We start from the raw sequence: 19277 nt of genomic DNA, 5'->3' as shown, positions 1-19277 counted from the left end.
ATAAGTATTAACCAAACACATCTAAATTCTAAAAGCTCCAACAACGAATTCAAAATCTTACTGTTTTCTTATTTTCAAGTTCAAATACATTACAAATCCAGTAACAATAATTAAACAAAGAAATTAAACAATGCTTCCTGGAAAGCATTCTCCCCTTCTCTAATTCTTCCATAAAAAACATAACAAAAAATCCTAACTTCATTACCACAATTAAATCTTTCATTCAAAATTTACAATTTCTTATCAGTAGTTACCCGCTGCATCCGATCGAATGGCTAATCAACGGATCAAACAGACTTTTTTCCAACCTTTTCCCATATAATTACATTTGCCTAATTCCTAAAGTTTCGGCTCCACCCAATGTCGGTCGTTGTTGGCTGCCACAACGATATAATTGTCTTCAATTTCTCTGCCGCAATTTCAAAATTACTTCAGCCTCATAGGACCGCACTTCAATTAGCAATTAATTTCATGATCTGATTTTACTATGTGTGAAACAGATTTCAAGAATTAATGGGTTTTCGCAATGAATTCGACCATGTCCTCTCAACACTGATTCAATCACCTAATTTTTAACAGTTTTGAGTTATTTAATTTTTTATTATATTTATCTACAATCTCGGTTGGCAACCGACTACTTTACTTATATTCAGGACTCATCTGAACCGTTAGATGAAAGCGCTCCAAATCCTACGGCCATTACGCATGTGGACAAAAAGTGTGGTACGTTGCAACTGTTGCAACGTAGGCGAGTACTTCATATCAAATCAAAAATTCTTTCTTTTAACATTAATAATAATAATTTTACTGAGATAAATCAATCCAAAAGGAAACTCCAAATATCTCCTCCAGCTTTTGCTTCTTCTAATTTTGATCGACTAGGACGATGTACTAAAGCTTTAATTTTTTTTCAGTTTTTTCAGTCAACGATTTTGCTTCAAGATTTCGTTTTACCTTCCTTGAAAATTAAAGCTCACCTAATTCACACAATTTTCACTTCATTTTTTCTTAACTTTGTACCCAGATTTCCTGCTAAGCATGACTCTGGTTAAAAGTTTTTATTCTTTATATTTTTCTGTGGAGCTAAGCATGATTCTGGTTACAGCTTTATATTATTTCACTAAATTGATCTGGGTACATTATGGCATGGTTCATTTGACCAAATTTTGTTGTTACTTGAACTGATGAACACGAATTTCAAAGTGAATACGTGTGTTTGATTGATTGGATTTTGTAAGATTCCTTTGTAGAAGTATTTTAATCCCACGAACAGCATGATTCAACAAATAGCTTTGGGAATGGTATTGATTCTATTCTTGTTTGTTTATTCATATAAGAACTTTGATGCAACCTTCAGATTTTTTTTGAACCATGTAGTTATATATTTGGATTAGTTTATAGCACATCTGTTGCGGAAACACAGGTTGAGCAATTACTAATATTGCAACTACAGGAGAAATATAAATGTAGTGTTAAACAAATGTAAAGAAAAATAGGACACAATAATTTACGTGGTTCGGCTTAATGTTTACGTCCACAAGTAAAAACTAGAAGATAATTTTAGTAACAAATTGAATTTACAAAAGTGAGAAAAACTCACAAAACCCACAACCCCAAAACACCCACATGGAACCTCACTAGAACACTCAAGTGGAAGCTCTCTCAAATTCTCTCAAAGAACTCACTTGCAATTGCTCTCTATTTCTCTCAAATCGAAATTTGTCTTCAAATTTGCTTCTCCAAAATTGAATGCATGCATGGCAACAACCTGTCAAATATTTGTGCCACCAACCTCCAATTTGTCAAGAAAAAACGTGTGAAAATAAGCTTTGTGGGCTGACTTTTCAACAACATCAACCGTTGATTGTTGCATTTAGATATTTTTTGTTACTTCCGCTCTTAATTGCTTATTTTATGTTAGTTAAAGAGCAAACATTATACAAGTTCTTGATTGATTAGTGCTCCTTCGTATAACGGGTTCGTGACTGTTGTTCACTTTCTTATTTGACTTTGTTTATGCAGTTCTTGTAGCGAGATTGTGTCATTTGAATATTCAGATACTTCTGTAGCTGATGGCTTCGCCAGATATTGAGTCTCCCTAGCTTTGTGCCGCTGGTGAATCCTTCTGTGGGTCGTTTAATATACACGTGGAGGAGGGGAATGCAGCCGATATTTTACATGTGCTGGAAGTTCCCACCTCTTCTGTACCCTAAAACTGTAGTATACCCAAGCCACCCCCTCTCCCTATTAAACCCTGTACAAAAAGCAAATATCCCAGTAGATTTTTACATTGTAGTTTTGTTCCAAAGGAAACAAAGGATGTATGGGATAAGCTTTTCAAGGAAGGAAATGGTGCAGATGTCTATGCTGTTACCGAGGACAAATCCTGTATCCCAGTTCATTCCAGTATACTGGTTAGTTTATTGAACTTTACCTTACTTCTCTGTTAAAGTAGAGCTACACCGGGTTTTCTCAATGACAATTGCTTTAGTACTGTAAAGTAATTTCACTTCGGAGATGACCTTATGAATGTTAAATAGACGGTCCAGTGGCTAAGTTAGCAATTTTTGAACCTGCTTGAAGAGTTGGCATCTATTCAACATAAATATACAGTGTTTGGAATTACTCTGTTTATAAATGGATAGAAGAAATCCTGGGACCATTAATATTCAATTTCGATGTGAGAAAATTCCTGAAGTTAGAACTGTTATTTGTGCAGAGTATTGCCTCACCTGTGCTGGGGAATATTCTGCAGCAATCAAAGGTAAACAATGATTTCATATATATCAAAATTCCTGGGGTGCCTCATGAAGCTGTCTATGCATTCGTTCGTTTTCTCTATTCCTCCTGGTATGTATAAAAGACTACGTCCAATCAGAGTTTTGATTTTAAATATATTTTAGTTTGAAGAGCATACGGGGCAGTGATGAACACATTTGACGAGTTGGAATGGGGGATACGTTCAAGAGTTTTGTAACTAAACTGTTGCAGCTCAAAACTAACTGACTTTTTTCTTTTCACTTGATTAAATTCATGACAATATAAGAAAAGTTTTAGTGTACGAGCTTTAGTATAATTTTTCAAATAAAGCTTATTTTACTCTAGTTTTGTTAGTTGAGCTTTTACAAGTAAAATTTTTAAATAAAAAAGAATTAATTATTTGATTGTGAACAAAAGCTTTTATTAAAAATTATTACTTTAATAGGCAATTTCTTTTAAAATTATGTTATGAAATAAATGAAATAAAATTATCAAATAAGTAAATGATATTTTTAAAATTTTAACATTTTAAAAAGCTTTTCAACCTTTACTTTAAAAATTTCAGAATTTGAACTTTTGTTTGTAAAGGTAAAATAACTTAGTTAATCCTCAAAAACTCTACTAAAAAATTAACTAACAACAATAATAAATTTAAAAGAGATTATGAAATTAAATAAATACTTATGATCATTGCATAAGCGATGCTAAACAAAGACTAAAAAATAAAAAAGAAATAATGAAAACGCAACAGATCAGCTTAGGGGGGACAAAATGAGTTTTACCTTCATTAAATACAAGAAATTTAAAAAAAAAAAATCAGAAGCTCCACGCAGGGAGCAAGAAAAGTAGAGAACCAAAAGTTAACATAAATAATAGTTTAAAAAGCCATTAGCATCTCTAGAAAGAAAAAGTGAAGCTTATGCAAGAGGTGAAGACCACAAGCGAAAGAAAAGGTAAAGCATCTACATGAGGTAAAGATCACCAAATAAAGTCTGTACAATGAAGCTCAGGATTAACAATGACAATCTTGAGCAGTAATGCAACATCAAAAGAATTTATTCGGTTGGAATCAGAGAATGAATGTGATAATATTTGCTCCACGATTTCTTTCCACCGATTGACCATCGAGGCATATCAAGCAAGAATGTGTTGTTGTATTTGGAATATGCAGCTCACTTTTCAGCTCACTTTGCAATTGGACTGTATGCGCAAGCACGTATGGATTTGTCATTGTTTCTCCACGTATATAATATTCTTTTGGTGCCATTCTGAGGAATATCATTATGTAACACGTTCCGTTGGCTTATGAAAGCTTTCTAATTAATACACAATGATCTTTAAAACAGAGTAAGCCATGTTTCTTTTTTCTTTTTTTTTTTTCAGTTGACTTTGCGGAGCTTGCTTACACAATGAAGATCACAGAAAAACCCGACGTGTACAGTTTCGGAGTGTTACACTGGAAGTGATCAAGGGGATCCAAGAGATTTTCTTTCCTCAGTTTCGTCTTCATCTCCCAATATGAACATGCACGAGAGGCTGCTCTGCTATATCTATTGGTTTTTGCTAGACTAGTCATTATTATTTGAGTTTTAAATATATGCCTTCATTACTCATTGTTGCACAAGCTAATCGTACACATCATGCTATGTAGGCCTCAATTCGCAACAAAAGAATGTTAGTTGAAGACACACAACACAAAATAGAAAAATTTAGTTCGCAGGGCCACAAAAGACTAGCTACGTTTTTGTCCCAAAAAAAAAAAAAGAAAAAGAAAAGAAATAAGAAATAAACTGTTTGTACGGCCTCTGTAAACCAACTGCTTCCATGCCCCAATTTCGAAACTACCATTGATATAGAGCCATTATTCCATCTCTCGCCTAAAGCTTCGGGAGATAATGCTCAAAAATCTCCTTATCGCCATAGTTTTGCTACAAAAGCCAATAGAATTAACGATCCTTATAAATTATGAATTACATTCTAATCTAGTTGCATTATTTTGGATTAAAAAAAAAATCTTGCTTTGATCATCATACCGATTGGAAATATCAAACTCTAAGGCTCGTCATTAATTTGGACAAAATTTTAATTACATCTCAACTTCGTTAATAGAAGTACTTATCGTTGAAATATAATTAAAGTAGCAAGAGGCCATTTGAAGTGTAAAAGGAAAAGGAGAGAGAAGGTGTTAGAGTGCAATTTATGCACTAGTTTTGCATTGTTTACTTCCCTTAATATTGATGTTTTGCACTTAATAATAGTGATTTACTTGTGTTTTACTTTTGTAGGTGCAATTCTATTGATTAGTGATAAAATTGAGCTATAAGATGATGTTAAGGATGATTGTTCTCTTGGAGAAATTATGAGCAGCAGAAGAACTTTGTTGATAAGGCGTGGGCGCATGCTGTCAACTGCGAACCTGCAATTTTTAGTTTAACATATTTTATATTTTTGATTATTTTTGTAATTACAAATTTAATATTTTAGATATTAGTATTTTATTTTAAATAGAACTCTAAAAGAGAAGAGAGAGAGAGTATTTAAGGGAGGAATCTATTGTGAAAAAAATGGGGATTTGGATTGGAGGAAAAGAAAGAAACCCTAGATCTAATTTTTCTCTTCTCTCTATGAAGAACTAAACTTATTTTTCTGGTTGAAGGATAATGAAGTTTTGATTCATCACTACTGTGAGATCTTTCTTATGTTTTAATTGTTTTATTACTTTTTGGGTATTTGTTTATTCTCTGAATTAGTTTCATGATTATGTTTGTTAATTAGGTAATTGGCCACTATTTAATTATCAACTTAATCTATTGTCAATTAAAGGATTCATCGTATGGAGATTTTAATGTTTGTGACAAATAACATAGCAGTGAGTTGTGTTATGAGAATAAACAATCTAATTTAAATGAATCATCATATGTGTTGATTAGGATTTGGGTCTCTCTGGTTTTTCAAGCTGTCAATTGATTAAATCCTATGATCGTATCTAGGGTTGTCTATTGATTAGGGAAATATCCAACGGTCGTACCTTGGTTATCGACTAGTTAAGGAGAGATTGGCTATTAGAGGGTCTCAATAGCTATAACCGGTCTATTCATAAGTAATAATAATCTATATTTGAATCAATGATCAGTAGTCGAATCAAGCTGAGTTAATTCCTTCAACTAGAGCTTTCTCCAATTTGAATTACAACTTTAATTTGCATTCTTATTATTTTAATTTGATTTTTATTATTGTCAACAATTCCCCCATTTTATGTTTTACATTTTAAAAGGATTTAAATAATTACCGATCTCTGTGGATACGACCCTGCTCAATCACTATATACAATTTATTTAGAGTAGGAATTTATTTTTGTTGGCTTCGACAACCATCAAATTTTGGTGCCGTTGCCGGGGATTGGTGTCATTTATTTAATCCTTTTTACATTTTACTTGGTGTATGGTTCGTTCTTCTCGTACAGGTGTTTGATCCTGAAATTGAGAAGACAGCTCACCAGTTGAGACAGCAGACGAAGTGAGCTAAGCAACGATCATTGTCGCCTTTGCTTTCTGAAATAGATACGGTGCCTAATTTAGTTGAATCATCTAGCGATTCAGAAGAACAAGTGATAGCCAAAAGAAAATTTTTGATAAGGCGTGCCCACGTCTTAACCAATAAGTACTTCTGTGATTTTTAAAGTAAAATGGTTTTAAGGCGTGCCCACGTGCTTATTAGAAAAGTACTTCTGAAATTCTTTGTGTCTCAAAGTGATTCATCACTAAAAAAAAAAAACTTTTATTTATTTATTTTTTCCTTCCTTCTTTTCTTTCTTTTATATATATATATATATATATATATATATATTTATTTATTTATTTAAAAAAAACAAAAAAAAACAAAAATCAAAAATCACTGTTCACAAATCCCTAATTAAAAAAAAAATCATTGTTGATTATCTTTTTAACCCGCAGCAACCTGCAGCCGCAGCCCACGTAGCAGCAGCAACCGTGCGAGAGCAGCAGCACTAGCGCGCAACGCAAGCTCCAGCCGAGCAGCAACGCAACGCAACCAGCCTACGCCTTGTATTCCAGCCGGGTAAATCGAAATCCGTGAGTGCAATCATTGTAACAATGCCGAAGAGGAAAGCATCTACTTCCAAGTCATCTAAAAAGACACCCGTCGCAAATAAATCTAAGATTGCCGCTCCCACTACGGTTCCATGGAACACAATTTCATATTCACGCCAAGCCGTGAGACAAAGATCGAAGCATGGAAAAGGCATGAGTGTTTTGCCACTTGCGGAATCCAATCTCGGAGGGTGCCTCGCATTCGCGAGTCAACAAGAGAAAGAGAGGTACAAAGATATTTCCACGCGCAAAATACTTCCAGCTAAGTATATTCATTACCCGACTCTTGAAAAATTAAATGTTAAGGATAATTTTGATTCTTTGATAGATAAGATTGGGTTGCGTAAATTTGTTGATGTTGATTGTTTGGGTTATGTTGAGTTGATTAGGGAGTTTTATGCTACTTTTCAATTTAATATGCCGAATGATTTTACTTTGCATACCCCGGATGTCATCAAGTTTAGGTTAATGGGACGAAATTTTTCACACTCTATCACAGATTTTAACCTAGCTTTAGGATTCATTGATGATGATTATTCTTCTAGTGATGCATATTTAGGAACAACTTGTGACTTTAGCGAAAATTTTGAGCCTTATGGTCTTTGGCGTAATTTATCTGTTGATCACAATGCCTATGACCCGAGTAAATCAAAGAGTTCTTTCTTACGTGATCCTGTTTTGAAATGTGTGTATCGATTCTTAGCATATAATTTTTTAGGCAAGAAAGATCACTCAGGAGTTTTCTCTAAAACTGAATTTTATTTTATCTGGTGCATGTTAAATGATGTGAGGCCTAATTTAGGTTTTTGGTTAGCGGAACAATTTCAAAGTGTGCTTAAACGGTATAGGACTTTATTTCTTAGTCCATACATTACTCTGTTAGCTATAAACCTATGTGTGCTTGATCCCAACAATAATGTTTTGCATCCTGCTTGCAAAAAGGAATTTTTGGATATGTCTGTGTTTGAAAGAACAGGTGTGGTCGAATTCAAGGAGAAGAGATTTCAGTTTACTGAACCAGGACCCACTCAACTTCTGGAGAAGCTTTACGCTAGGAGTGGTGCTACCTCTGATGACGAGTTAGACGACGACACTGCTGCCCCGCCAACTATTCCTTCTACATCCGCACCACCTTTGAGCATTCAGTTAGAGAAAATGGAGCACAAGCTGAACAAGATGGAGCAGAATTTGGCCGCATACTTCGAGAGTGTGGGATTTACCCCACCATTTTCGCCAAGCCCATAGACGTTATGTGGATCAAAGCCCACAATTCAGGGAAGTTTCTTTTTGCCTTTAATCTTTTATCCTTACGCTTTAATTTTTATGTGAGCTTTGATTACCTTACATTAGGGACAATGTAAGTTCTTGGTGTGGGGGAGGGATTTTTGCATTATTGATGCCTGGAATTATTATTTTCACTCTACTCATCCTTAAATGATTTTTGAGTTAGTATGCTTCATATATTATTAATTTTCTTTTCCTTTCTCTCTCACTACTCTTTTCCCATCTATCTCAAATTATTCACATCTATTTTTTTTTCTATCATATTCTTTCATCACTCACATTTTATCTTTCAATTTTTTTTTACTACATACATCTTTCTCGCTTATTATCTTTTTTATCTTTCCTTTTATATCTCACTCATACATTCTTCTCATTCTACACCACTATTGATGGTTGATTCATTTGAAGAGTGTACATGATTTGATGGCAAATTTACCAACTTTGTGAGGATTTGAGCCTATGAGCAACCACTTTGCTCTAATTATTTTTGTAATGTGAATATCAATCCTAATTTGTTTATTCTAGAACTTGCTTTATTATGCATGTTGAAGCCACATTATGAGATTTTATGCATTAAAATGATAAAGGCAAACCATTTACCATTTTTCTATTCTCGCATTTTCCTTTTTCTCTACCCGAAGACCTTTATTTGCTACCTTTGTTTGAGCCTTAACCATTACCCATCTAATTCTCTTCGTCTACTTAACCATTTTTCTTCTTTTTGAGCCTCAATTTAAGGAGATTTTTGGACTCATTGTGTGGATATATTTTGTTGCTTTTTCTACCTTGTATTGAAGTTTCTCAATTAGATCAACAAGCATTATGCTTGAATTAAATTGTGCAAGGTTCATTTCTTTTGTTTGATTCAAAAAAAAAAACAAAAAAAAAGAAAAAAACAAAAAAAAGGAAAAAAAAAGAAAAAAAATCGAAAAAAAAATGTTTACATTCTTGGTGACTTGAGTAGAAATAAGCATTTTGATATCATAAGTTCATTCAATGAGTTCATTATTCTCATTTTGATCTCTTTTTCTTTCATAGACCTTTCTTTTTCATTTAACCTATTTAACCCCATTACAACCTTTTTAAGACCCTCAGATTTTTGCATTTTATTCATGTTTTGTGGATTGAGATGTGATATATGAGCAAGTTTATGGTAATAGCATTCTTTGATTTGATTTGAGTGCATAAATGATACCCTAAACACTTTGAATGCATGGAGTGAAGTTATTGAGAGGGCTATTAAATCTTGTTGCACTTGAATTTTGAATGGATCTTCTTGGTGGTTGAATGTTCTTATTCTATCTTATGAAATTCTATGCTTTAAAATCCTCATCTCTCGAATGTTGATCGACTTAATTTCTTGAGGTATGCTTGCTTAAAATTGTTTTTGGATGAGTTGAGATTGGAATTGAGTGGAGATTTGGGATTAGTCTTGAGTTATATGCTTAAGGACAAGCATCATCTTGGTGTGGGAGAATTTGTTAGAGTGCAATTTATGCACTAGTTTTGCATTGTTTACTTCCCTTAACATTGATGTTTTGCACTTAATAATAGTGATTTACTTGTGTTTTACTTTTGTAGGTGCAATTCTATTGATTAGTGATAAAATTGAGCTATAAGATGATGTTTAAGGATGATTGTTCTCTTGGAGAAATTATGAGCGGCAGAAGAACTTTGTTGATAAGGCGTGGGCGCGTGCTGTCAACTGCGGACCTGCAATTTTTAGTTTAACGTATTTTATATTTTTGATTATTTTTGTAATTACGAATTTAATATTTTAGATATTAGTATTTTATTTTAAATAGAACTCTAAAAGAGAAGAGAGAGAGAGTATTTAAGGGAGGAATCTATTGTGAAAAAAAGGGGGATTTGGATTGGAGGAAAAGAAAGAAACCCTAGATCTAATTTTTCTCTTCTCTCAATGAAGAACTAAACTTATTTTTCTGGTTGAAGGATAATGAAGCTTTGATTCATCACTAATGTGAGATCTTTCTTATGTTTTAATTATTTTATTACTTTTTGGGTATTTGTTTATTCTCTGAATTAGTTTCATGATTATGTTTGTTAATTAGGTAATTGGCCACTATTTAATTATCAACTTAATCTATTGTCAATTAAAGGATTCATCGTATGAAGATTTTAATGTTTGTGACAAATAACATAGCAGTGAGTTGTGTTATGAGAATAAACAATCTAATTTAAATGAATCATCATATGTGTTGATTAGGATTTGGGTCTCTCTGGTTTTTCAAGCTGTCAATTGATTAAATCCTATGATCGTATCTAGGGTTGTCTATTGATTAGGGAAATATCCAACGGTCGTACCTTGGTTATCGACTAGTTAAGGAGAGATTGGCTATTAGAGGGTCTCAATAGCTATAACCGGTCTATTCATAAGTAATAATAATCTATATTTGAATCAATGATCAGTAGTCGAATCAAGCTGAGTTAATTCCTTCAACTAGAGCTTTCTCCAATTTGAATTACAACTTTAATTTGCATTCTTATTATTTTAATTTGATTTTTATTATTGTCAACAATTCCCCCATTTTATGTTTTACATTTTAAAAGGATTTAAATAATTATCGATCTCTGTGGACACGACCCTGCTCAATCACTATACACAATTTATTTAGAGTAGGAATTTATTTTTGTTGGCTTCGAAAACCATCAGAAGGGTAGCTATAGATGGATAAGATATGGGTCAGAAGGAGTCAACATTTGATAAAACCTTTTGGGATTGTATCTAACAACATTTTTTTTCTCGGTTGGATCTCAGTGTTTATACAAAAGCAAAGATTTGGATGACTAAAATGTGACGCTATACTTATAAAGTAGAGAGATAGAGTTTATCACCAGTGTAACGTATACATGGTCTTTACACAATTCACCATGTGACAGTGAGATGATGATAAGGTAAATTATCAATTAACAACATGACAGTTTGTAGTAATGTTAGATCATATGATATGCTTATTGAGTTAATGGTCATGTTCGGTCCAATTGAATAAGTCTAAAGTAGTAGTAAAGTTGAATAAGCCTAAGTTAGTTGAGATATTATCAACTTAGTTTTTCAAGTATCCAGTTCTTGATTTGTTGAGATTATCTTGTTTCATTCCTGTTTCTCTTTTGTCTGGCTTGTATAAATAAGCCATTGTTGAATAATGAAGGCCTGAATCATTTTATCAAAGAAATACTTGTGTTACATCTTGGAGGGATTGGCTTCCTCGAATTGGCCAACTGTTAACGTTATCAAGTGTAAGGGCAAGATAGGAAGAGACAAGCAGAATAAAAATAGCTTGCCTGTACCATCACATGTGGTGAGCACATGTGAGGAGATGGAATGGGGCATATGTATGTTGAAGAGTTTCGTAACCAAAATTTTTGGGCTAAAAAACGACTGACTTTTTCATTTTTACTTGATGAAAACCGCGATAAACGAGAAGAACTTTTAGCGGGGGACAAAATGAGTTTTACGGCTCATTCAATACAAGAAACTAAAATATTGAAAAGCTTCACACAGGAAGCAGGAAAAGTAAGGAACCAAAAGTTAACAGAAACAATAGTCTGAAAAGCCAATAGCATCTCTAGAAAGAAAAGGCAAAGCTTCTACAAGAGGCGAAGACCACAAGTGAAAGAAAAGGTAAGGTATCTGCAAGAGGTGAGATTTGCAAGACAGTTTGTGTAATCTTATTATTCTCTGTGAAAGTGTGAGTGAGTCTATAACTCATTTTCGACAAAATATAATGACAATTAAGCTAAATAATTACGAATAATCCAAAGGGGTTGGAGGCTAAAATTGAAGGTGAACTGCCATTGAATAGTCAGAATCAATCACTAAAACAATTGCCATAACCTCAGCATAGTAATAATTAAAAAATAATTTCATGCGCATGTACAAAGAGGTGAACCCCCTCAAATGTAAACTTGAAAGTGTTTGCCACTGGATTAAATAATGGACAATTAATAGTTATTGTTAATGTTAAATTAAATGTTAAGAGAAAGGAATAGATTGGAAAAAAAAATTAAAAAATTAAGGATAATTTATAATTAATGCGGTCCTTGTCATTTAAGGAAAAATCAAGTAAGCCGTCAATAATTAATACTATTTTTCAAATAAGTTCTCTAGCCGTGTTTGACCATCCACCGTACTACAAAGTAAGCGAAAAAATCGACTTCTTTTTTTTTATTAAATAAGGGCTCACGAAGAGTTAATGCAACACTAAACGAGAGTGTGCAATCCCATAAGCATCATTACAAAGTAAATAAAAAATAGCAGGAGGAGGAAAAAGAAGAACATGCAAGCCTATGGGTGTAGTTAGGCTATAGGAAGCAAGGAAGTCCGCAGCACTATTTGCCTCTTTGTACACATGCTCCATGTGCACGATCTAGTCACGTGCTAATAATTCCCGAACAGCTTTGACAAGAATTGCATTTTCGTTGGCTGAAGGATGAGCCCTTTCCAAAAAATGCACTATGCTCTTATTATCCACTTCCAATTGAAGACGTCTAAAGCCATGATCCCAAGCCACTCTCAAGCCATGCAAAAGACCCCAAAGCTCAGCCGAGAGAACTGAACACATTCCAAGGTTAACAGTGAAGCCCATGAGCCAATTTCCATTGGAGTCTCAAATCAATCCACTAGCCCCAGCATATCCAGACCCCTTCCTGGCACCATCCGTATTTAACCTGTCACACGGCCAAATAGGAGCTTTCCACCTGATAAGTGTCTCCACTCGCTATTGTTTCCCAAGCAAAGGTTGGTGAATACAACGTAAAATCTTATGCGTTCGAGCCTTTATGTCTGTGGCTATAAAGCCACTCTCCCACGAGCCATGATTAAAGAGAACGTCATTCCTCCAAAACCATAATCTCCACACCGCTACTCCAAAACATACTCTCCAATACTCCTGAGATTCATCAAATTCATCTGTAGCCAATCAGTAAGAGAGCAAAGAAAAAAGCTAGGGGGATGATGGGTAGGCAAGAGATAAGACCATACCCTCCTAGCCATAACACAGTCGCGGAGAGTATGAAGAATATCCTCAACCGGCCCTCCACATCTATCACATTGAGTAGAAACAACCAAATGTCTCCTATGAAATTCCTTCCTCGTTTTCAACCGACCATGCAAGAGGAGCCAAAGAAAAACACGGATGCTATGGGGGCCCTTCCAACTCCAAGCCAAACGCCAAAAATTACGATCTGCATTGATAACAGGATCATCTAAAAGCTCATAAGCAGATTTTACAGAGAAAATTCCATTAGAGGAAACTCCCCAAAAGTAACTGTTAGCTCCGTGAGAAACTTTGGGAAGATGAATTGAAGCACTCTTTAAAAGGATATTATTAGGTAACAAGTGGCTAAACAAAGACCAATTCTAGTTTTTAGTTTCATCAACAAAATCAGCTACTCGCTTAAGTAACGTATTTGGAATTCGTTGTGTCACAAAGTCAGCCAAAGGGCTCGAAGTTGTCACCCAAGAATCCCACCAAAACCTAACCTTCTTCCAATCGCCAATGTTCCACCGCATTCCCACTCGAGTTTTCTCCCAAATGTTTCCCATTGCTTTCCAAAAATGAGACCCATATCGAGTAGGCAGGCTTGTAAGAACCTCATCCAATTTAATCCCATACTTAGTTAGCAATACTTGATTACTAAGCTCGGTTGGTTCAGTGATTAACTGCCAAGTGTTCTTCATAAGGAGGGCATGATTCATGATATTCAGCTTCTTGAAACCGTGGCCCCCTTTGCATTTTGGAGTGCAAATCGTATCCTAATTAACCAAACTCATTTTTTGATGCTCAGCCGAACCACTCCAAATAAAGCGCCGACATAACTGATCAATCTTCATTTTTATACTTCGTGGCAGGTTTGTGGTTTGCATTGCGTACACATGAATAGCTTGTAAAACTGATTGCGCCAAAGTGATGCGTCCCACTAAGATCAAGTGAGAAGCATTCCACCCAGAAAGTCGTTGATCAACCTTATCAATAATACTTTGGTAGGTTTGCCTCGACATCCGATTATGGCATAAAGGGATCCCCAAATACTTCCCCAAAGTGCCAGTGACTGACTGAATAACCTAGATCAGAGCCAATTTTGGAAGCCTTCATGACTGATATATTAGTAGAAAAATAAACCAAGGTTTGGATTTATTAACCTTGGCTCCCGAGCTAGCAGAAAAATCCTCTATAAACTTATTAATAATTATAGCCTGCTGGTTAGAAGCCTCCGATAGCAACAATAGATCATCTGCGAAAAATAAATGACTTAAAGGGGTTCCCATTCTCGCTAATCGAATTGGTTTCCAATGACCTTGTTGAATCGATTTAGAAATCCCATGGCTGAGGTGTTCTATACAAAGCACAAAGATATACGGTGAAAGTGGATCACCCTGTCAAACACCCCTTCCTAGACGAAATCCAGAAGTAAGCTCACCATTCCAGAGCACATTCATCGTGGCCATAGTGATGCACTCCATGATGAGATTAATAAGCATAGTCGGTAAGTTCAGCTCCTGAAGAGTTTTGTGAATAAAAGACCAGTTCAGCCTATCATATGCTTTCTCTAAATCCACCTTTATTGCCATAAAACCTTTGCACCCTTTTTTCCTCCACATGGAATGGATAATCTCCTGTGTAACTATAATATTTTCAGTGATATGGCGGCCAGGTACAAAGCTAGTTTGATGGGGTCCAATCAAATCAGGGAGCAACTCCTGCAATCTATTAGCTATAATTTTTGTGATTGTTTTATACGTCACCGTACAGAGGTTGATAGGACGATACATCCTAAAAGAAATTGGTTGCTCCTTCTTTGGAATGAGAACCAACACGATTCTGTTAACTTCAGCAGTAATAGATTGAGTTTGAAAAGCCTCCTTGATTGCCTTACAAAAGGACTCCCCCCCACAATATGCCATTGAGTCTGATAAAAAATCGCATGCAGACCATCTACTTCTGGCGCCTTAAGTGGGCTCATATTGAAAACTGCATGCTGAATTTCATTTTCCTCAATCTCTGTAGCTAGGGATTCCAATCTAGAGTCATCAATTCGCAGAAAAGCACCACAAACCTAATAAGGCATATACATCCCTTGCTTCGAAGTAGAAAGGTTAAAGAAAAAGTTGGTAGCCTGTTGTTTGATAACATCCATGTCATAGAGCCACCGACCATCCTCTGCCTTAATTGCATCTATCCTATTATGGCGTCGTCTAGTAATTGTTTTTTTATGGAAATATGTAGTATTTCGATCACCAAACAAAATCCAATCCCTTCTCGACTTCTGTAACCACAACAGCTCCTCCTGCATCAAAACCTCCTCCAGCTCTCTTTTAAGCTTAGCCTCAAGGCGATATAAACTACGGAGAGGTCGCCGTTCTAGAGCTCTTAGAACTCCTCCAATCCTGGCCAGCAAAACCTTCTTCCTTTGGAAAATATTCCCAAAGCTATTCTTATTCCAGTGCTGCACCTGTTGGATAAACTCCAAAGCCGCCCGATAATAAGGCATTTCATTATTCCAATGAGTCTTCATAAAATCTGTAAACCTCGAATCTATCAACCAAGCAGCCATGAAACGAAAAAGCTTTGGAGATTTATTATTTCGGGAACTTTGATCAAATCTAATTAGGATAGGGGCGATGATTAGATGCAACTTTTGGAAAATGTAAAACCCAGGCATTAGGATTCTATAAAAACCAGGCCTTATTACAAACAACTCGATCAAGGCGCTTTGAAAGGGAGCCACGTGACCATGTGTATCTGGGGCCCTTAAATTTCAAGTCATGAAGCCCATTATTGTGAAACCATTTACTGAAATTTTTGCAAACACCGCTTGCCGTAGAAGACCCCCTAATCTTCTCTTCTGGAAATAGGATCGAGTAAAAATCACCTCCAACAATCCAAGGATCATTGGTGATAGTAGCCAGGTGATTAAGGTGATCCCAAAGCTCACGGCGGATAACCGAAACTGGACTAGCATACACCACAGTAATCCATGATATCAATACATTGTTATGCTGCAGCTTAAGATGAATAAATTGCTTGTGATTAAAAGTAATCTCTACATGAAACTGATCCCTCCATAGCAGCCATATTCCACCCGAAAAACCTACTGCTTCCACTTTATGAGATTGATCAAAACCACTCGCCTGAATGAAGTTGTCTGCTTTCCGCCCACTAATTCGCGGTTCCATAACCACCACTATAGTCGGCTTATAACTTTGAATAATGGTCTTAAAGGTTTGTCTAAAAGAATGGGAAGCCGCTCCCTGAATATTCCAAAACAGTACCGACATCATCGTAATTAAATATACACATAGAGGTAAATGATCCTTATACCTACTGCCCATGAACCTGCTGTACGCATGCTCTGGGCGTTTCCTCCACCATTGACTCTTCACCTTCAGACATGGCTTCTTTTATAGCATCAGCTTATGTTAAACCAAGTTCCCTGGTAATATTATCAACACCTCCATCATCAAAACCACCCATGGCGTCAGGGGGGTCATTTAGATTAGGAGAATGTGGATTTTGAATTTCCTGTAGCTCATCATCAGCCAAAGTGTTATTAGCAAAGTTATATTCCACAAGTGTACTCAGCTGAGGCAAGCGAAACACCACAGTATGTCTGGTTGGGTCTAAAGTGGTTGGAACGGTAGTTGTAACATGGCCAGCGGACTTGCCATGGGTAAAAGGGCAAGGGATGAGGCTAGGGTTTGCATGCATTATATTGTTTACGTCGTTTTTATGGCTAGTCGATGGTACATGGGAGATATCAACTATTTGAAAGGGTTTCGTGGATGGGAAGGCCTCAGGTAGGTTCTGTATAACAACTGCGGCTTTTTTCCTTGGCTTTGGCTGGTATTGTCTCATGGTTAGCTTTGCTGGTGGTAGCTTGGAATTGTAGATATGTGTCGGGCAAAGCATGAAGTTCTGGGATTACACGATTAAAAGTCTCCTCATGAATTTGTTCTAATACTTGAAATCTTGATACAATATTTCCTTGGATTGATCTATTCCGATTTGGCTCCCCCACAGTTTTCTTACCACTTGCTAGTTTACGCCCCTCCTGGAGGCAACCATCCAAGGTCCAAAAGGTTCAAAGTGGGTATCCGCAGACCTTCCATCCTCCTGTGCAACATGCACATCTCCTCGTTGGCTGTCTTTTCCCGAAGTCTCTTCTCCTCCAAATTGCCCATCGTTAATGTTCTCACTGCAGTCCCCACTGTTGTGACCATATATGCCACACTTAAAACAAATGACTGGTAACCCTTCATATTCAATCTTCTGAACCCTTCCATTCAGTTCAACTTGAGAGACTTGAGGTTTTGTAAGAGAAATCCTAACAGCAATTCTTGCGAATTTACCTCTTGTCGACGATTCTATATTGTCATCAAGTTTGATAACTTCTCCAACTAATTGGCCGATTTTGTAAAGGGTTTTCTAGTGGTATAAGTGGAGGGCTAAGCCTGGTAATCGAATCTAGACATTGACATATTCAAAGTCCGTAACTTTGCTATCGAAATCAGGCGTCCATTGTTGCACAGTTAGATAATGGCCTAAAATGATCCATGGACCTCTTGTCAAAGCATCCAAGGCGTCCCCTCCATTGCGAAATCGTACCAAGAAATAGTTATTCTCCAAGTCAATCATCGAATAACCCATAGAAGGTTTCCACATGTTAGCCAGTCGAGCACAAAGAGCCTTATAACTAATATTCCTTACTAACAGCTTTACCACAACCAAGTTCTTCCATGGTTGAATGAGTTTCTCTTGTATCCTGGCCGAGAAACTTATAGATGGCATTACTCCATCATGATTCTCAATCACATCACCCTCCTCAAACTCCCAGTCTGCTTCACTTCCACCAATCCCAGCCGCCCTATATTGTGAATCGCCCACTAGGGTTTCCTTGTAAGTCACCAGCGGCGGATTGTCCTCATCCGTGCCTTCTTCCCTCATCCGAGCTTTTTTCGTTGAACGCGTCGCCTACAACGGCGGTGAAAAAACCCTCACGAAACTAGGGTTTTTACCTCCTCCCATGTTGTCGGAGCTTCCTAACATTTCAGAGCTTCCTAACAACGAAAGATTAATTTTCATTACTCATTCTCATTGCAACGCATAAAAAAAAAAAAAATCTACTTCTTAGCAGCCCACTTCTATGATGCAATTAATTTCATCCATTCGTTGATTCGCGCGCTGGTAGTTAGGCAAGTTCATTTGTTGGCTGGAGAAGTTTGATATTTTTGGTACCAAATATATACATATGTGTGTGTGTGTGTGTGTGTTTCCTTTAATTTGTGAATTTGGTTTTACTTCTGATCAGGTGTGCGAAACAGAAACAACGGCGTTTATTACAGAAATATTTCTAATTTGCAGTATGGAAAGCTTGGAGATGTTAAATCTCTCCCAAAATAATCTGTCAGGTTCAATTCTAAGTAACTTTGAAGGACTGCATGGCTTGTCACTGGTTGATGCATCTCCTACATTGAATTGCAGGGCCCAATTCCAGTTGACAGATATACAGCCAGAAAATAAATAAACTCCATATGGACAAACTTGACACTCCCGTGGCCACGTATGTTCCAAAATCTACTTTTAGCCATAATTTTGATATAAATTATGAATTACATCCGAATCTAGTTGCATAATTTTTAATTGGCATAAAATTTTATATCTCAGCTTTCTAAAAATTTACTTACCATTGAAATATAAAGTGGCCAGAGGACATGCCGAGCGTTAAAATGAAAAGAGAGAGAAGAGTAGTGGATAAGATACGGGTTAGGAGTCAAAATTTGATGAACTTTTTTGGATTGTATCTCACAAGTCACAACTTTTTATCCTTTTCCCTGTTTGGATCTCAGTGTTTATATAAGGCAAAGATTCGATGACTAAAACATGACGCTATTTATATAATATAGAGATATAGATTTATGGGTTCTGATCTAGTGGGTCACGTGTGAAGGCCCACGTATCCATAAGATGAGCGATGGTGTCTACCAGATTAGTTCTCTGGAGTTTAGATCACCGGGGTAACACAGACATTGACTAGGCATTGACTCCTTCACTTCTCAATTGCTCTTTTGCTTCCGCTGTAATTGTTTTCTGCAACGTCGTTAAA

The 19277-nt window shown here is 36.1% G+C and overlaps 2 protein-coding genes across 2 annotated transcripts; both read right to left on the bottom strand.

Annotated features, from left to right (window-relative positions):
* Window positions 1-12541: 12541 nt before the first annotated feature.
* LOC112099922 lies at window positions 12542-15078 on the bottom strand. Its single transcript, XM_024187451.1, has 7 exons — window positions 14595-15078; window positions 14317-14510; window positions 13939-14238; window positions 13657-13836; window positions 13156-13485; window positions 12925-13063; window positions 12542-12726 (listed from the first exon to the last, which is right to left on the bottom strand). Exons 1-7 carry the CDS (start codon window positions 15076-15078, stop codon window positions 12542-12544), a joined length of 1812 nt encoding a protein of 603 aa, XP_024043219.1.
* Window positions 15079-15230: 152 nt separating this feature from the next.
* On the bottom strand, window positions 15231-16452 carry LOC112099921. The gene is made up of 2 exons (XM_024187450.1): window positions 15867-16452; window positions 15231-15709 (listed from the first exon to the last, which is right to left on the bottom strand). Exons 1-2 carry the CDS (start codon window positions 16450-16452, stop codon window positions 15231-15233), a joined length of 1065 nt encoding a protein of 354 aa, XP_024043218.1.
* Window positions 16453-19277: the final 2825 nt, after the last annotated feature.

This window comes from Citrus clementina, unplaced genomic scaffold (assembly GCF_000493195.1).
Source record: "Citrus clementina cultivar Clemenules unplaced genomic scaffold, Citrus_clementina_v1.0 scaffold_3, whole genome shotgun sequence".
Taxonomy (NCBI): domain Eukaryota; kingdom Viridiplantae; phylum Streptophyta; class Magnoliopsida; order Sapindales; family Rutaceae; genus Citrus; species Citrus x clementina.
This window is presented reverse-complemented; position numbering and strand designations above follow the sequence as displayed.

Excerpts from the sequence above, each read along its gene's own strand:
- LOC112099922 (XM_024187451.1), bottom strand. The coding sequence starts at position 15,078 with ATGGCATATTGTGGGGGGGAGTCCTTTTGTAAGGCAATCAAGGAGGCT. Across the intron at positions 13,837-13,938 it reads AGCATCAAAAAATGAGTTTG|TTAATCACTGAACCAACCGA; the intron begins GTTAATTAGGAT and ends AACACTTGGCAG. Across the intron at positions 13,486-13,656 it reads ACATTGGCGATTGGAAGAAG|AGTGCTTCAATTCATCTTCC; the intron begins GTTAGGTTTTGG and ends ATCCTTTTAAAG.
- LOC112099921 (XM_024187450.1), bottom strand. The coding sequence starts at position 16,452 with ATGTCGGTACTGTTTTGGAATATTCAGGGAGCGGCTTCCCATTCTTTT. Across the intron at positions 15,710-15,866 it reads GCGCCTTGATCGAGTTGTTT|ATTCGAGGTTTACAGATTTT; the intron begins GTAATAAGGCCT and ends CTTGGTTGATAG.